This window comes from Heteronotia binoei, chromosome 4 (assembly GCF_032191835.1).
Source record: "Heteronotia binoei isolate CCM8104 ecotype False Entrance Well chromosome 4, APGP_CSIRO_Hbin_v1, whole genome shotgun sequence".
NCBI lineage: Eukaryota > Metazoa > Chordata > Lepidosauria > Squamata > Gekkonidae > Heteronotia > Heteronotia binoei.
Window position 1 is genome coordinate 31,195,309 of NC_083226.1, and position 16,293 is coordinate 31,211,601.

The window sequence follows — 16,293 nt, forward strand, 5'->3', positions numbered from 1 at the left end:
CATGCAGAAAAATATGGCTATGTAATGGTGTTGTTTTAAGACACTGCACATAAAATGGCATAACAAAGACTGAGCATGCTCAGGTGAGTATGCTTAATGGACAGTAAAGGTCAGTTAATGAAGAAATCAGATGGAAAACAGAGGAGAGAGGAAACTGTCTGACTGAATCTTTTATAATATTCTACAGAAAGAAATAGAGTTGCCAGCCTTCAGGTAGGGCCTGGAGATCTCCCAGAATTACAACTGATTACCAGGCAACAGTGACCAGTTTTCATGGAGAAAATGCCTGCTTTGGAGGGTGGACTCCAGAAAAAGCCCAGCAGGAACTCATTTGCATATTAGGCAACACTCCCGGATCCCAACTGAGCTGGAACTGCGTTCCTGTGCGTTCCTGCTATTTAAAAAAAGCCCTGCCAGTAGCTCACAAAGTAGAATTTTTGTTCACAAAACTCTGCAGCTTAGAGGGAACATTGCCTGCCGCATAATTAATTTATTGAATAACTGCAATAAGAAGTGACATCAGCTGGTTCAGAAAACTTTGAAAGGGGGTTAGATTCATGCAGCTGGACAAGTCCATCAGTGGCCATTAGCTGTGAAGGCTAAATAGAACTTCCCTGTTTAGAGGCAGTGTACATCTGACTGCTGGTTATTAGGCATAACTGTGATAGGAAGAGTCCTAGAAGGGGCAGGGTTTGAGGAAAGGAAGCACTTCAGTGAGGCATATTTCGAAGAAGCTAGTTTCTCCCAGGTGAACTGATGGCTGTAATTCCAGACCTCCAGGCCCTACCTGGAGTTTGGCAACCATAATGCCCCATCAGTTATGTTCTTCTACTCATCCATATAAAGTTCTTCAAAGCAGGCCAGTAGTATTATATCCATTTTGGAGAGCTAGGAAAAAGCCTGAGGCGTTGGAGAGTCTTGCTCGGTGAGTTCATGGTGGTTGAAATTAGACTTGAACCAGAGACTTCCCGCTCACACTTGGAACCATTGGAACCATAAATACTGCTAGTAGCCATAACTACTTGCTCCCCTTTCTGTAACATTAAAAAGATCCAATGTCATCACTTTCCCCTCAAAGGGGAATAGGACTAGGGGGGATCCTTTGATTTCTTACCTCAGCGAACACTTAGTTGTTCTCCACTTCTGATCACTGGCTTTATTTTTATCCCAGCTCTGCTTTTACGGCCCATATTAAGGTTCTTCTGGCACACCACTGACACAGCAGTTTCCTGTTTATAGCACATCTATTTCTTGCCACCAAGCATCCAGAATAAGTCTAATTTTAGAGCGCTGACACCCAGCTGTGAGCCAGGAAGTCCTCAGGTCATGCGTCACTCCTGCCCCGAACTCACAAGGTGGCCTAGGCATTCTCTCAGCATCTCTCAGCTGGTGCAGTTTGTGGTTTCTCATACTTGCTCCATAACGCTGACATGAGAAATATTAAGATAATTTCTGGGAAGTGTTTGAAGAAATCCAAAATTCTACAGACGGCTAAGGACAGCTGTTTTTCATTGTTCCCAGACTTGTGTTTTATCTTATTACTCTTTGTTTACTTCATTTATGCCCCAACCTTTCTCTACAGTGGGGACCTGATCAGTGTTTCCTCTAAGCTGAGTTAGTATGAGCTAACTCAACAGTTTTTAAGCCTCTGGCTCACACATTTTGGTCTTAGCTCAGGAAAAAATGGCCCCAGAGCAAACTAATTTATGCAGTAGCTCACAACTATAACGCCAGTAGTTCACAAAGTAGAATTTTTGCTCACAAGGCTCCGCAGCTTAGAAGGAGTAGTCACCTGATACAATTTCCATCCTTCAGTTCTCCTCGCTGTTATCTTCACAACAACCCTGTGAGGTGAGTCAGGCTGAATGTGTGACTGGCCCAAGGTCACCCAGTGTTCTGCCATGTAGAGCAGGGATCTCAAACACATCCTGGCTTGACATACTGACCACACTGGCTCTCTAGTAGTAAATTGGCATGATTAAGACGGGGGAGGGGACCTCCAGGGAATGCCACATAAACTAACTTGAGTTCCTTGAAGGAGGAAAGGCTGATTCTATATACCATCAGTTAGGAATTTTTATAACAAAAGTACTAGTATTAGGATTACTGAGGAGAGGGAAATGTGATAAGTAGGAGGGAGGGTCAGTGGCTCAGTGGTAGAGCATCTGCTTGGTAAGCAGAAGGTCCCTGGTTCAATCTTTGGCAGCTCCAAAAATAGGGTCCAGGCAAATAGGCATGAAAAACCTCAGCTTGAGACCCTGGAGAGCCGCTGCCAGTCTGAGTAGGCAATACTGACTTTGATGGACTGAAGGTCTGATTCAGTATAAGGCAGCTTCAGATGTTCATAAGTATCTATAAATACTGCTACTAGCCATAACCGCCATAAATACTACCAGTTATCGCTAGTAGCAATAGTTATAATGAAAGTGTACTGAGGCTTGAAAGAGAGTGCTCCATATCTTTTAAGTACTTCATTCTTGACCATTATCTCCAGCCCTGCTCTGCATGCTCAAACTCTGCTCACACTTGCCCAAGAACCATGAACTATGTACAAACAGTCCCCTGTTGAGGAAAAGCAGAGTTAATCTGCGAGACAGACTTCTCTGCTATGTCCCTGGAAGAGCGTAACACTTGCTAGTAACAACTTGCTGGTGATCCCCAGCCCTAGAGAGGTCCAGCTGTCCCCAATGAGAGCCAGGATTTTTTTGGTCCTGGCCCCAACCTGGTGGAACTATCTGCCAGAGGACACCAGGACCCTGTGGGACCTTTTGCAATTCCACGCCTGCAAGGCAAAGATGTTCCAGCAGGCTTTTGATTAAGGACAAGGACAGTTGCCTAGTGGGGCACCTTTATTCCCCCTCTCCTGAGCTCCCCCCATACAACACTCAAAAGCCTGGAATTGAAAAAATTAGTACAGTGCCATCAGGGTTTATAAAATGTTCCTGTATATTCTATTTTACTGGTTTTAACTTTGTATTATCTTGTATTATTGATGTAAATCGCCCAGAACCCAGCACTAGGGATTGGGTAATTAATCAAATCTAATTAACATCATCATCAACAACAACAATAGCAGTTAGATGAATGAACACTTTGGATCAGTAGAGAAATGTGTTTCTGATTCTAGGTTAGGCATGTGCAATTAGAAGTAAAAATTGCTGAGCACAGTGGACTATGCACATCCTCAGATGTAAGTCCCACCACGTTCAATAGTAAATGTTAAAGGATTGTACCCTGTGCAATCCTGTGCAGTGTAACGCCTATCTAAGCTCATTGATTTCAGATACCCAGCATGGTGTTCTGGTTGGGTTAGGATCTGGGAGGCCCAGATTCGAATTCCCACTCTGCCACAGAAGCATTCACAGCCTAACCTATACCACAGGGTGGTGGTTGTAAGAGAAAAAATGGAGGAGAAAAGAACAAGGTGTAAGCAATTTTGGGACCGTGTTGGGGAGAAAAGCGTGGTATGAATAAGTAAATCGCTTAGACTGGAATAACTTGGCATAGGCTCTCACTGTTTGGTTTGCAACCATGTGCCATTGGAGTGAGCTTGTTGTGTCTGGTGTTCGCCCCGGATGGTACAGCACAGCATGCGGCACGCCTGTGAGCGGTGCCTGGACAGGACGAACACAGCCCGCCTATGACGATCAGTGGCAAGAAGTTTAACTGGCCAGGATTGGACCTGACCAGGAAGAAGGTTGTTCCAGGAAATGTATATAACAGGGGACCCGGCCCTGCCATGTTGTCTTTGTGATGTACTCGCTAATAAAGCATGTGGCCATCTGAATGTCTCCGACTTCAGTACATGACAGAGCTCCAACTGAATTCATGGGGACTTGCTTCCAAGCAAACTTATGTAGGAGGAATGAAGTGCGAATAGACATTAACTTGCTCTTTCCTTCCTCCATACAAGCTTTTTGCTGTCTGAGCATTATAAAATGGCTGGTCCCAACAAGACTAAGGAATTCCCTAACTGGAGAAAACAGAATTAGAATATGGTAGATAGATAAGAGGGAAGATGGTGACGGTGTAGCAGCAGGCCCAAACTTCTCTCTTACTTTCTAATAATCTTATGGTGGGTTCCTGCTGCATTAATTTCTAATTGCCGACTCTTGAAGAGGGATACAAAGATATAGCAGATATATTGAATACAACTGTTCTTGTTGTTATATATCCCCAATCTGTTATCTAACAAAGATAAAGTTGTTGCAAAGTTATGGATAACTCAGTGGCTGAATATGATAAGTCAAACCAAAAGAAAGAGAAACTTTTGGTAAGGTAGTCACTGAAATCCATCAAACAAGTCTTCTCAACACTAGCTAGTGGGCTTCAGAATCCCAGCAAAGTGGGTCTAGTCCAGGTGTAGGGAATGTTGGCTCTCCAGATGTTTTTTGCCTACAACTCCCATCAGCCCCAGCCAATGGCCATGCTGGCTGGGGCCGATGGGAGTTGTAGGCAAAAAACATCTGGAGAGCCAATGTTCCCTACCCCTGGTCTAGTCTAAGAGCAGGTGTGACATAGTGGATAGCATTGGACTAAGATCATGGGAGTCTGGAGTTCGAATCCTCCCTTCAACCACAGAAACTTGCCAGGTGACCTGGGGCCTATTACATATTCTCAGCCTGACCTACTTCACAGGGATGTTGTGACAAAATGGAGGAGAGAGCAATGTCCTATTTTGAGTCCCAACCAGGGAAAACACTGAAAACATGCATGCATCCCTCTCCCTCCATCATAAGAACATAAGAGAAGCCATGTTGGATCAAGCCAATGGCCCATGTAGTCCAACGCTAGAAGTCATCAGGACTGGGGCAGGTTTTTGACAAGGGTGATTGATGGTTGTCTGTTCTCTGGGAAGTCGGGTTCTGTGAGGACATTACCTCCTCTTCTGGGTTAAAGTCCCCCTTTAAGGATTGGAACTGTCATTTGTGGTGGTTTTATTTTTATGACAAAGCTCACTCGTGGTTCACAGGTTTGAGCCGTTTTGGTTCTTTCCCTCTTTTTTGGGGGGCGGGGGAGGGAGAGAGGGGGTGAAAGGAGATTGCACGCATTCTAACCCACTGCCCTTTCTCCCAAAGGCTGGCGGTCTGTCCAGAAAAGCCTCTGTTCGCCCGGAGGCTGGGTCACCCCGGCGTCGGAGGAAGTTTCCCCAGCGAGTGTCAGGGCAAGGCAGCGCAGCAGGAGGCCGGCTGGACCCCGTGGCTTAGGGCGGAGGGGGGGGGGCGGAGGCGAGGGGAGGAGGAGGTGGGGCGGCGGGCGAGAGTTTAGGGTTAGGCACCTCCTGCGGCCAATCCCACCGAGAGTGTGACTTCGTGCCTCCTCCAGCCAGGGCCTGCTCGCAGCAATCGCAGAGAGCGCCTCCTCCGCCGGAGCAACTTTTTTTTTTTGCAAGAGGAAGGCGAGACGCCGAGAGGGAAGGAGGGGGGATCGGTGCTTGGGGGGAGTCCCCGCCCTTGCGTCCACGCCCCCCCCCTCCAGCACACGCCTCGATCCGCGGCATGGCGAGTCCCCCTCCTGGACGCCCAGCACGGGGACCCTTTAAGGGGAGGGGGCAGCGGCTGGAAGGCTTGGCGAGGGGATGACTCGGGATTGGGCCGCCGGGGCAGGAGCATTGAAAAGAGGGGGGGAGATTGCGGCAGGGGGGTAATTTAAAAAACAACAACAACACGAGGAAACTTTTTGGGGCCAACTTTCGAGCGTCGGTGGCGGAGTTGCGGGAGCTCGTCCCGCTTCCTTTCCCCACCGGGGCGCCCCCTCCCCGCCCTCCTCCTCCCCATCTGTGCTCCGGGCGTGGAGTTCAGTAGGATGGTGGTGTACAACGGCGGGGCTTACTTGCTGCTCAACTATCTCCTCCTCCTGCTGGCTGGAGCGACGCAAAGCCGGGACCCTGCCGCCGCCACCAGCTGCGAGCTCCAGAGGAAAGTAAGTGGCGCTCCCCGGGGGCAGGAGGAGGCGCGGGAAGGGCAGGTTGCGGGGCGGAGGGAAGAGGAGACTGGCCGGGGCGTTGGAAGTAAGTTAAAAAGAGGCGATCTGGTTTATCGGCAGACCCGCCCCGGGCGGGAGAGATCACATTCAGGGGACGTCTCGGGGGACTCTTTGCCTTGGTAATCCCCCTGGGGGGGCCGGGGTGGTTAGAGATGATCATGCATCGTTCCTGCGTTTGTTGGAAAGGGTTTTTTTTTTGTTATTCCACTGAGGCTTGTAGCACTCTCTCAATTGCAAGGAATTTGGAAAGGTGGGGAGTCTCTGGGGACTCTTTGCCTCGGTAATCTGAAGTTGGGGGGGAGTCAAAAGATAATCTTGGCTTCATGCATCGCTCCTGCGTTTGTTGGAAAGGTTTTTTTTTGTTATTCCACTGAGGCTTGCAGCACTCTGTCAATTGCAAGGAATTTGGAAAGGGAGGGGAGGGAATTGCAAAGCAGGCTGGCATCCTTTGCAGCGCACCCTCCTTTGCCGCTGATTTGCACGGGAAATCCCCTCGACTTCCGTGGGGAGTTCCCTCTTGAAGCGCATTTGGGACGTCTAGTGGCGCCAGCTTCGGGTGGCTCACCGGACGGAGGAGAGGATCCTCGGATCCAGGAAAGATTGCTCCACAAGGACGCCTGGAAGGTGCTCCGAGATGAATGCAACCCGAGAGAGCCCTTTAGCAACTATGCGAGGGAACTGAGGTCTTTAGGCGTGAGCCCAGAGAACGAGGGGGAATTTATTTCTTAATCAAGATCGATCTACCCTTCAGTTGGAGCGGCAGGGAAAACACCTTTCCAAAGAAGGACAGAGGCAAGGAAGGGACTGTGTGTTGGAGATGCCAAATCTTTCTCTCTCTCTCTCTCTTTTTTTTTTTACACCAGAGAGGGGGGAGAGGCTGGGGTGTAAATTGGCCCTTGATGAGATTTAGAGTGCCTTTAATGAGATCCAGCGGGGAGAGGAGATAAGGTTCAGTGGAGGTGCCAGCCTGCTGTTTGTTTGGGTCTTCTGTCGGGGAGGCGCTGTGTTTACTTTTAAGACTTCTCACCCCTTTGCCAATCTCCCCTGGCCGTCAGCGCCCCGCCGGGGGGGGGGGGGGGGGATGGGGGGGGGGAGGCCGGCGGGCATTCCAAAAACACCTCCATCAGCCCTTCATTTGTGCTGTTTGTTTTATCCCCTGCCCCTGTTAAGGGGGATCGTGGCTTTGCAGGCTTTTAAAACGATGCCCCCCTGCTTGGCTGACTTGGATTATAAAGATCTCTGGACAAAACCTTTTTTCTTGCCAGTTGTGTGTATGTGTGTGTGGGGGGGGATCAACAACAGACAGATTACTTCTTCTAACTAGTTTTTTGCTTTTGAAGACAACTGGAAAGACCAGGATGATTGGGGATGACTTCTTTGACCTGTACCTTGGAGTTGCTAAGATAGGGAACCCCAGAATAGGACAAGATTGCACACCCGTTTTGGAAAGGTAGAACAAAGTTGGAGTCCAGTAGCATCTTTAAGAGCAATAAAGTTTAATTCTGGGCATAAACTTTCATGAAACTTTGTTGGTCTTAAATTGCTACTGGATTTCAACTTTGTTCTCTTGCTGCAGACCAACATGGCTATCCACCTGGCTCTATCATGGTGGAAAGATGTCTTTGCAAGAACAGCATGAGCTCCAGTGCTGTGTGCATCTACTTAGAAGTGTGTGTGGAATTTCAGCTTCTGGCCAAGGGTAGAGTTGCGTCTAAGTAAACCTCCATTGGACCAGACTGGGTTGGTCTGGGTTTGCAAATGCAGTTTTGTAGCTATGCCAGGTTTTATTCCACTGCTGCTAATATATCCTTTCCTGCAAACGGTACTGGAATTCACTGGCACGCTCCCTGCACAGCTTTGAATCAGAAGTGTCAAGCTTGGAGCATGTTTTACTTAACAGGGCAAATGTGTGTCACTTATTTGGAAGAGAGAGGCCTGCTGAAATATTTACTTCCAAGTAAACATGAACAAGATTGTGTTGCATGCCAGTATTGTGCAATTCTCATTTGTTTCTTGGAGGTAACACTTTGGAGAGAGTGTTTGTAAACCCACACCCTGGTAGGCTGCCTAAGTCCCTTTTGAAAGTTTTTGCAGAGCAACCCCTAAGGAAGACTGCTCACAAATTAAGTCCCATTTTGTTCATTGGGACTTATTTCCAAGAAAGTGGTCTTAGAGCACTTAATGGGGTGTCCAACTGCAACTGTTGCTAGTATGAGCACTGGACAAATCAGAGGACAGAAGTATTAAAGGAGCCATAAAACAAATAATGGTAATAGCATTCTAATTCTAAATAAGTTTTTTTCCCACCCATTGGGTTTTGGATCAGGGTGTGTCAGTTAAAATGACGATTCTCAAGCAGGGTGTTGTGATGGATTTGTGCTACTTTGGATGCTTATCTGGAAGCACTAATTTAAAATAAATACTGCCCTTAAACACTGTAAAAACGTTGGGCACAATATAGAAACATTAACAAGTGTGATCTCAGGTTGCCAGCAACTTAAAGGGGTGTGTGTGTGTCCTTTCATGTTCATGTCACGGAAGTAAATAACATCCTTTTAATCCTATATTAAAGGGGTGAGACATTTTCCCCGTTCAGGCTGTTGGCAACCCACATGTTACATGATGCATGTTTGTTCAGAGGTCCCATTCAGTCCTGTGGAACCAACTCTTGAGGATGAATGAGTGGGGTAGCAACAGTAATCCCCTTCATAACCAATGGGAGTTAGTTCATCATTGAAGTTCCCTTCCACTGGGGAATTGCCATTAAACTCTGACCTTTGTCTTTACTACCAGCCCTCAGTTCTCTGCACATAAAGGTCCTGGAAAGCTCTGGTACTGTCCAAACCAGTTGATGTTCCACACAGATGTTCCATTCACTGCTTGCTGTATATACAAATCAGATTGTGCCTCCATAAGATCTGTATTTATGCTGATGTGTACTGATTCCAGTATATGTACTGGCAAGGGTATGGATACATTTTCAAAGGAATTCTGCGTCAAATGCTGGATTAGAACTCTGCTGGAATCTTGCTTCAGGTAAAATTATCTGGGGAAGGAGGCATAGACCTCATGGCAGGTAGTATGATCAGATGCAAGAGAGAATGGGACATCTATACTTGCCAAAATAATTGTGTAGTTCAGGAAAATGCAACTTTATAACACTGCTGGTTTCTTTTTATGGATACTTCGTCAGCATAAGTGAGGAAAATTGACCAGTGTGGTGTTAGCCTAGGATTTGGATAACCCAGACATGAATTCCCACTCCGCCATGGAAGCTTGCTAGATGACCAGTCGTCAGTTATCCACTGTCAGTCTAACCTACCTCATAGAGTGGTTGTTGTGAGGATAACATGGAAGAGGGAGAATGATGTTGTTAGCTTCTTTGGGTCCTTGTTGTGGAGAAAAGTGAGGTATATGTATCTAAATAAAATAACCCAGTGGCATTGGCAGAGGACAGTGGATTAAGTTGGTGGTGCACCAGAAGACCTCACACAATGTGGCTGAGAAAAATGGGGTCTGGAGGTGCCAGGGTCATGCCTACTGACTTGGCTACTACCAGTGAAAGGGTAGCTTTGAGTTTTGGGGAAGCGTTTGGGTGCAAAATGTCATGGGTGCTGGGGACCCTGCCGAAGAAGCTGAGCCTGCAGAAGAAACTGTGCCCCTGCCATCTGCACCAGTGCCCCTGCCTCCTGCTGGAGAAGATCCAAGCTCCCCTGCCTCGCCCTCTCGGGTGGCTCGTGTGCGTGACTGCCCTCGTCAGGACCTCAGGGATCGGAGGAGGGCGGCACGCTCACGAGCAAGACGCTCCCTGAGCCCTGAGTTTTGAAAGGATTCTGGCCCTTCTAGGAGTGAGGATGCTTGAGTCTCAGCAGGATCCTGACTGCCTCTCTGAGCCAGCAATTAGCCCAAATGGGCAACAGACAGCAGAGGGCTATATAGCTGTGGGCTTTGGGAGGAGGCTTTGTGGAAGTCACTTACCTGACGTTCTAGCATCCACTTCGGCTTTTGACTTTGGCTTCTGGACCCCCTGACTTTGGCTTTGACTTCTGGACCCCCTGACTTCGGCTTCTGAACCTCTGACCTGCGATACCTGGACTGTGATTCGGTTTTGGCGCCTTGGACCCTCTTTGCTCACCAGCTACAGACCTTGGACTGCCCCTGGACTTTGCCTGACCCGGCCCCAGCTCATGACACAGAACGTGGGAACACACATAGAAACAGAAATACTACAACAGAGATACTCAGTGGCTTTTGGTGTGCCTTCTGTGGCCCTTCTGAGCCCTGTTCTCACTGTAGCACCTGCCCCATATTTTAGGAAAGTGGGCAAAACCCTTGCCCAGTGGGGCTTGAGGTTTGCAGGTGGTGCCCAACTTGAAACAGCTGCCAGTGGAAGAATGGATAAGCTGAGAGCCTCCCTGAAATGTAGGCCACATTCCTGGGAAGGAAGTAATGTGAACTGCTGGTCTGTTTTAATTATGCCGTGACTCAGATGGCTCAGGCTAGTCTGATCTTGTCAGGTCTCAGAAACTCAGAAGGGTCAGCCTTAGTTAGTATTTGGATGGGAGATAAGATGCCACCCTCCAGGTGGCGCCTGGAGATCTTTCACTATTACAGCTTATTTGCAAATGACTAAGATCTGTTTCCCTGGAGAAAATGGCTGCTTTGACATTATGGCATTATACATTGCTGAGGTCCCTCCCCTTCCCCAACGCCCAGGCTCCACCCTCAGCATCTCCAGGTATTTCCCAATTTGGAGCTGTCATCCTTAATGGGAGACCACTATGGAAGTCCAGGGTCACTATGCAGAGGCAGGTGATGGCAAACCACCTCTGAAGTCTATCACCATTAAGACCCTGCTGAGTCACCCTAAGTCAGCTGTAACTTAATGGCAAAAAAAAGTTCATGTGGTTCTCTGTGGGTCACAGAACAAGTACTGCTGTACTAGAGTAGCAGTATCCCTTGGGTTCCAGTTTTGGGAAGTCCATTGACCTCCTTTCAAAACCAAAAAAAAAAGTCCCCCAAATGAAAAGAAGCATGCTGTGCACTTGGTTCTGCAAGCACTGGTTCTTTATGATAACTGAGCTGCAGCATCTTTCATAGCTGGAGCTTCCAAATGCCTTTTGAAGGGAGACGCATACAAAATGCGTTACAGTAGTCTAGTCTTCAGATTTGGGGGTGGTGGGTATTTTTTTTTGTGTGTGTGTGTACCTGGAAGTCATGGTGACCTCTGGTGACTGACCCCTACTAGGGCATGGAGGATATTCAGAGAGGTGGCTGATTAAATCCTGCCCCTGCCTCCAGTTCTGGTATTCCAAGGAGGTCTGCTATCCAGGTACTTGCCGGAGTCTACCCTGCTTAGCATCGGATGAGATCGGTCTTGCTTTGGCTATTGAGGTCAGGACTACAGTAGTCTATTCTTGATGCTACAGTGATGACATCCGCATAGGTGACCAGATCAACTGAGTCAAGGTAGTTGTCAAGTCGGCAGATTCAATAACGAGTCGTTGTTGATACAGTGAAACTACTTTATTGATACTGATACTTGAGGCTAGGCCAGCATTGAAAGACTAAAGAATAACCTGTAGATACATTGCATATATGGGACACTTCAAAGGGATTCCTGAGGGGGGAGGATTACGCAGGGCACAGTCACACATTGATTTTACCAATTCGTTCTCAGGCCTGCGTGGCCTTGATCGTAGCAGGCTCCTGACTCCCTTCTGAAAGCCAGGCCTGAGAAGGCACAGATAAGACTTTCACATCTTTCCATTTCAAAGCAAGGACACTCACTACAGGAAGGGAGGGGTAGGGAAGGTACGAGCTAGCAGCAATTGAATATACTTTGGTTCTACCTAGAATGCTCTCTGACTGAGCCAGAGTTACAGACAGACTTGACAGTAGTAGGGGGCTGTCTTCTTCAGGTTAAATCACAGTAGAATTTTTTTTTTTTTGCTGCTGCTGCTGCTGCTGCTGTGCTGCATTAACTTGTTTCTCCTGCGGTAATGCCGGGTCAAGTATAACTCTGACTCTTGAATGTTTGCTGAGTTAGCAAAGGTTAGCTGTCCCCCACTGAAAGTGGGACATTCAGAGTTCCTCAAGACCTCAGGCTTCCCAGCTGGCATTACCTCCATCTTGGCAAAGTTCAATTGCAGTTTGTTCACGCTCAGCCATTAAACCACACAGGCAGTGGCTCAAGACCCCAGGAGATATGGCTTGAGAGAGAAGGAGCTGAGTGTTGTGAGCTTACCGATGGCATCTGATTCAAAACTATGCATTATTTCTCCTAAAGGCTTTACACTGACTTTGAATAGCAAAGAGGATGACTGCACCTTGTAGAAACCCACGAGACAAACACCATATGATAGTAACTGGTCTCCAACAACAACCCCTCAGATTTGGTCTGTAAGGAACAATTTGAATCAATCCAAAGCGGGACTCCTGATACCTGTTCCTGCCTCCAGATGTTTCAACAAGATAGCTTGGTCTGCTGTATCAAAGGCTGCAGATAAATCCAGTAGGAGCAACAAAAAGGCATGGCCTTTCTCCACGTTCAGACAGAGATCATCAACTAAAGCTACCAGTGCCGTCTCTGTCTCGTAGTCTGGCCTGAGGCCAGACTAAAAAGATTCCAGAGCACATGACTTATCTGAGGATGCCTGGAGTTGGGCCATGTCTGCTCTCTCAATCACCTTTGCCCAGAAAGGGCAAATTAAAGATAGGGTGATAATTGGCTGCATTGTTAGCTCAAAAATCAGTGACAGTTCCTTGCACTACATAGCGTGAAAGCAACAGAATATTGGTAGCTTAACTTCTCTGTGGGCAATTAGATCTGTACAATCCAAGCTTTTAAATGCATTTTGAATGTGGAGTTATTAAATTCTTGAAAGAATTTTCTCCTGAAGAATGTCTTTGAGATCAGAATGTGTTAAGGAAGTTTAGGTTGAATAAATGTTTCTTAAGGTTTTTTGTTGTTGTTATTCTGTAGCAGGGGTCTGCAACCTTTTTGAGCCTGTGGGTACCTTTTGGAATTCTGAACAGTGTGGGTGCAGCCACAAAATGGCTGCCACACAGGAGGCGGGGCATGCCATACAATGCTGCTGCAGCTCATCTTCAGTCACACAGTGGTGATCCTTATGTAGAAAAAGCCCAGCAGGAACTCACTTGCCTATTAGGCCACCCCCCCCCCCCATCACCATTGTTTCACACAGGGGTTTTTTGGGTAGAAAAAGCCCAGCAGGAACTCATTTGCATATTAGGCCACACCCCCTGACACAAAGCCAGCTGGAACTGTGTTCATGCCATGAAAAAGCCCTTCTAAAAGTAGATGTAGCCAAAGCAACATTTAAAAAAAAAAAAAGATAGTCAAATCTCCAGTGGTTATTTAGAAGCCTTGGTGGGTACCAGGAAAAGTGTTTGGAGATGACTTGGTGCCCACAGGCATTCCTGCTCTATAGTGTCATCAGCAGATTTCATCACTCCAGGTTTGGGCTTACAAACAATGTGGATCCAAACAGCGACCTAAATAAAAGCAGGTAATGTTTTGTTTCCTTTAGGAGGGGGAGGAATGTGTTGACTGTATTTTACATCATAGTAAGCCTTTTATATTTATGGTGGGCCTTATGTATTTATTTAGTGCGTTTTTATCCCGTCCTTCTCCAAGGAAAAAGAGACCCGTGGCGCAGAGTGTTAAAGCTGCAGTGCTGCAGCCCTAAGCTCTGCTCATGACCTGAGTTCGATCCCTGGTGGAAGCTGGGTTTTCAGGTAGCCAGCTCGAGGTTCCTTCCATCCTTCCAAGGTCGGTAAAATGAGTACCCAGCTTGCTGGGGGGAAAGTGAAGATGACTGGGGAAGGCAATGACAAACCACCCCGTAAAAAGTCTGCCATGAAAACGTTGCGAAAGCAATGTCACCCCAGAGTCGGAAATGACTGGTGCTTGCACAGGGGACCTTTCCTTTCCTCTCCAAGGAGCTCCTGGTGGCATACATCATTTGTGCTCCTCCTGGTTTTTTTCTTCACAACAATCCTGTGAGGTTGGTTAGGTTGAGACTTTGTGACTGGCCAAAGGTCATCTGGTGACCTTCCATGGCAGAGTAGAAATTCAAACTTGGGTCTCCCAGATCTGACTATCAAGTACACCATACTGGCTCTTGCTAACTGACCAGAAAAATGCTTTTAACAGCAGCTTCATATTTAGAAATCTGCACTGTTGAAGCTTTCCCCACAACGTGCAGAGAAGAATCATCACCAACAGGCCTTTGGTTTGATCCAGACAGCTTCCTGTGTTCATATCTGCCTACAAAGCTACAGCTAAAGCACAACTACGGAGACTAGTTGAATGCTTGTCAAGCTAATAGGTTACACTGAAGAAAGCTCAAATAATCTTGCATTAAAACTTTTAAAGCTTGGCTGTGAAACATCACTTAGGGACATCATTCGAGAGCGCCATTGTCATTTTCTCCCTTGTCTATGTATCTGCTAACTTAGCTCTGGAATTGCTGCCATTTGTAGTAGTTACAAACAGTGACCAGCAGAAGGAGGGATGGTGGCTCAGTGGTAGAGCATCTGCTTGGGAAGCAGAAGGTCCCAGGTTCAGTCCCCGGCATCTCCAAAAAAGGGTCCAGGCAAATAGGTGTGAAAAACCTCAACTTGAGACCCTGGAGAGCTGCTGCCAGTCTGAGAAGACAGTACTGACTTTGATGGACCAAGGGTCTGATTCAGTATAAGGCAGCTTCATAGGTCCATATGTAAGAGCTGTACATGTGATGAAGTTCTGTGTGTGTCAGGGCTGGGACAGTGAGGCTCTATCTCCCTGTGATGTCTGCATGCAGACAGGAGGGAATGGGGCTGTGGTTCAGAGGCAGAGCATGTGATTGGCATGCAGAAGGTCCTGGGTTCAATTCCAGCACCCACAGTGGAAAGAATCAAGTAGATGATAAGAAAGACCATTGCCTGAAATCCTAGATGGCGTGCGCCTGTAATCCCGGCTGCGGAGAGGCTGAGGCTGGCGGATCGTGTGAGCTCAGGAGTTCTGGGCTGCAGCGGGCTATGCCAATCGGGTGTCTGCACTAGTTCGGCATCAATATGGCGAGCTGCGACCCACCAGGTTGCCCAAGGAGGGGTGAACCGACCAGGTCGGAGACGGAGTAGATCTGAAATCCTAGAGAGCCGCTGCTAGTATGAGTAGACACTGACATTGATTGATCTGACATAGTATCTGAGTCAGTGTAAAGCAGTTTCCTGTGTTCATGATATACTTATGGTTGCCAGTTGTTTTACTAACCTTGTTTCTGTTACTTTTAGCAGCATGCTAGCATACAGGAATTCAGCAGGGGAAGTTTTCCCTAGCATAGAAATAGCAGAAGTGTTCACCTGCTAAATATATCTGCATAGAAACACAAGGGCAAGTCTGCATTTTATGCTGAAACCCCCATAACCAATACAGCTAACTAAGATTAAAATCCTTCTAAAATATAAAGCAGTAATTATTTGTGTGTGTGTGTGTGTGTGTATTGCTGCGGGATTGAAGGCAACCAGCAAGTCAGCACGGACCCAAAAGCATCACAAGCATCCAACAACAAAATAAATGTGCATAGACTTTACAATGGTGAAACAGAGCCATATCTGCCAAAACAGTTTTCCTTCCACCAAATGTCCTCTCGAATAAGACTACCTTGCGCATTTTTGTGAATGCAGCAAGTGAAGGTGCCCTCTGCTAGGCCATTCCAAAGAATGGATCCACTATAGAGACTGTTTGTGACATAACATTTGCCCTGCAGGCAGTCCTAGGAGAGGGTGCCAGCAGCAGAAGGCTGTCTTTCGAATGTAACTGGTCCGGGGGGGGATGTGGTTCAGTGAGTATGAAGGTCCCAGGCCATGAAGGGCTTTAAAAATAATAACCTTTGAATTGAGCTCAAAAGCAAACCAGTAACCATTTCTGCTGATGCTGTGCAGCAGCTGTATGCTCTGAGAGATTGTCTCCAGTTAGAAATACCAGTTGGTGCTTCCTTCAAAGGCAGCCCTGTGTGGAATGCATTACGGTAGTCCAGCAATAGGTATCTACGTAAAGCCTTCAAAAGTATGTAGTCTTGTTTAAGATCGCGGGAAGTGCCCTGCTGGACCAGTGCAACTCCAATGACCTTGGCAAGCATCTTAGCAACCAGCAGGTGGTCCCCCAGAACTGGGCAGTGGTTCCAGCATAGTTTGTCGGCCGCTTATCTTGGGATATTATAAAGTCAAAGCAGCAGAGCTGTAAAACAGACGTGAATGTGATTTCCAGGTGCCCACAGACCAATTCTGCCTTCCCTGCAT

General features: G+C 47.3%; 1 protein-coding gene across 1 annotated transcript in view; it reads left to right on the forward strand.

The window, feature by feature from the left end:
- Positions 1–5,265: 5,265 nt before the first annotated feature.
- The window catches only part of TRABD2A (TraB domain containing 2A), a 104,696-nt gene continuing 93,668 nt past the window's right edge, over positions 5,266–16,293 (forward strand). Inside the window, exon 1 of the mRNA XM_060237062.1 lies at positions 5,266–5,922. Within this exon, the coding sequence (XP_060093045.1) occupies positions 5,806–5,922 (117 nt within the window). The 5' untranslated portion in view covers positions 5,266–5,805. The remainder of the gene's footprint in view (positions 5,923–16,293) is intronic.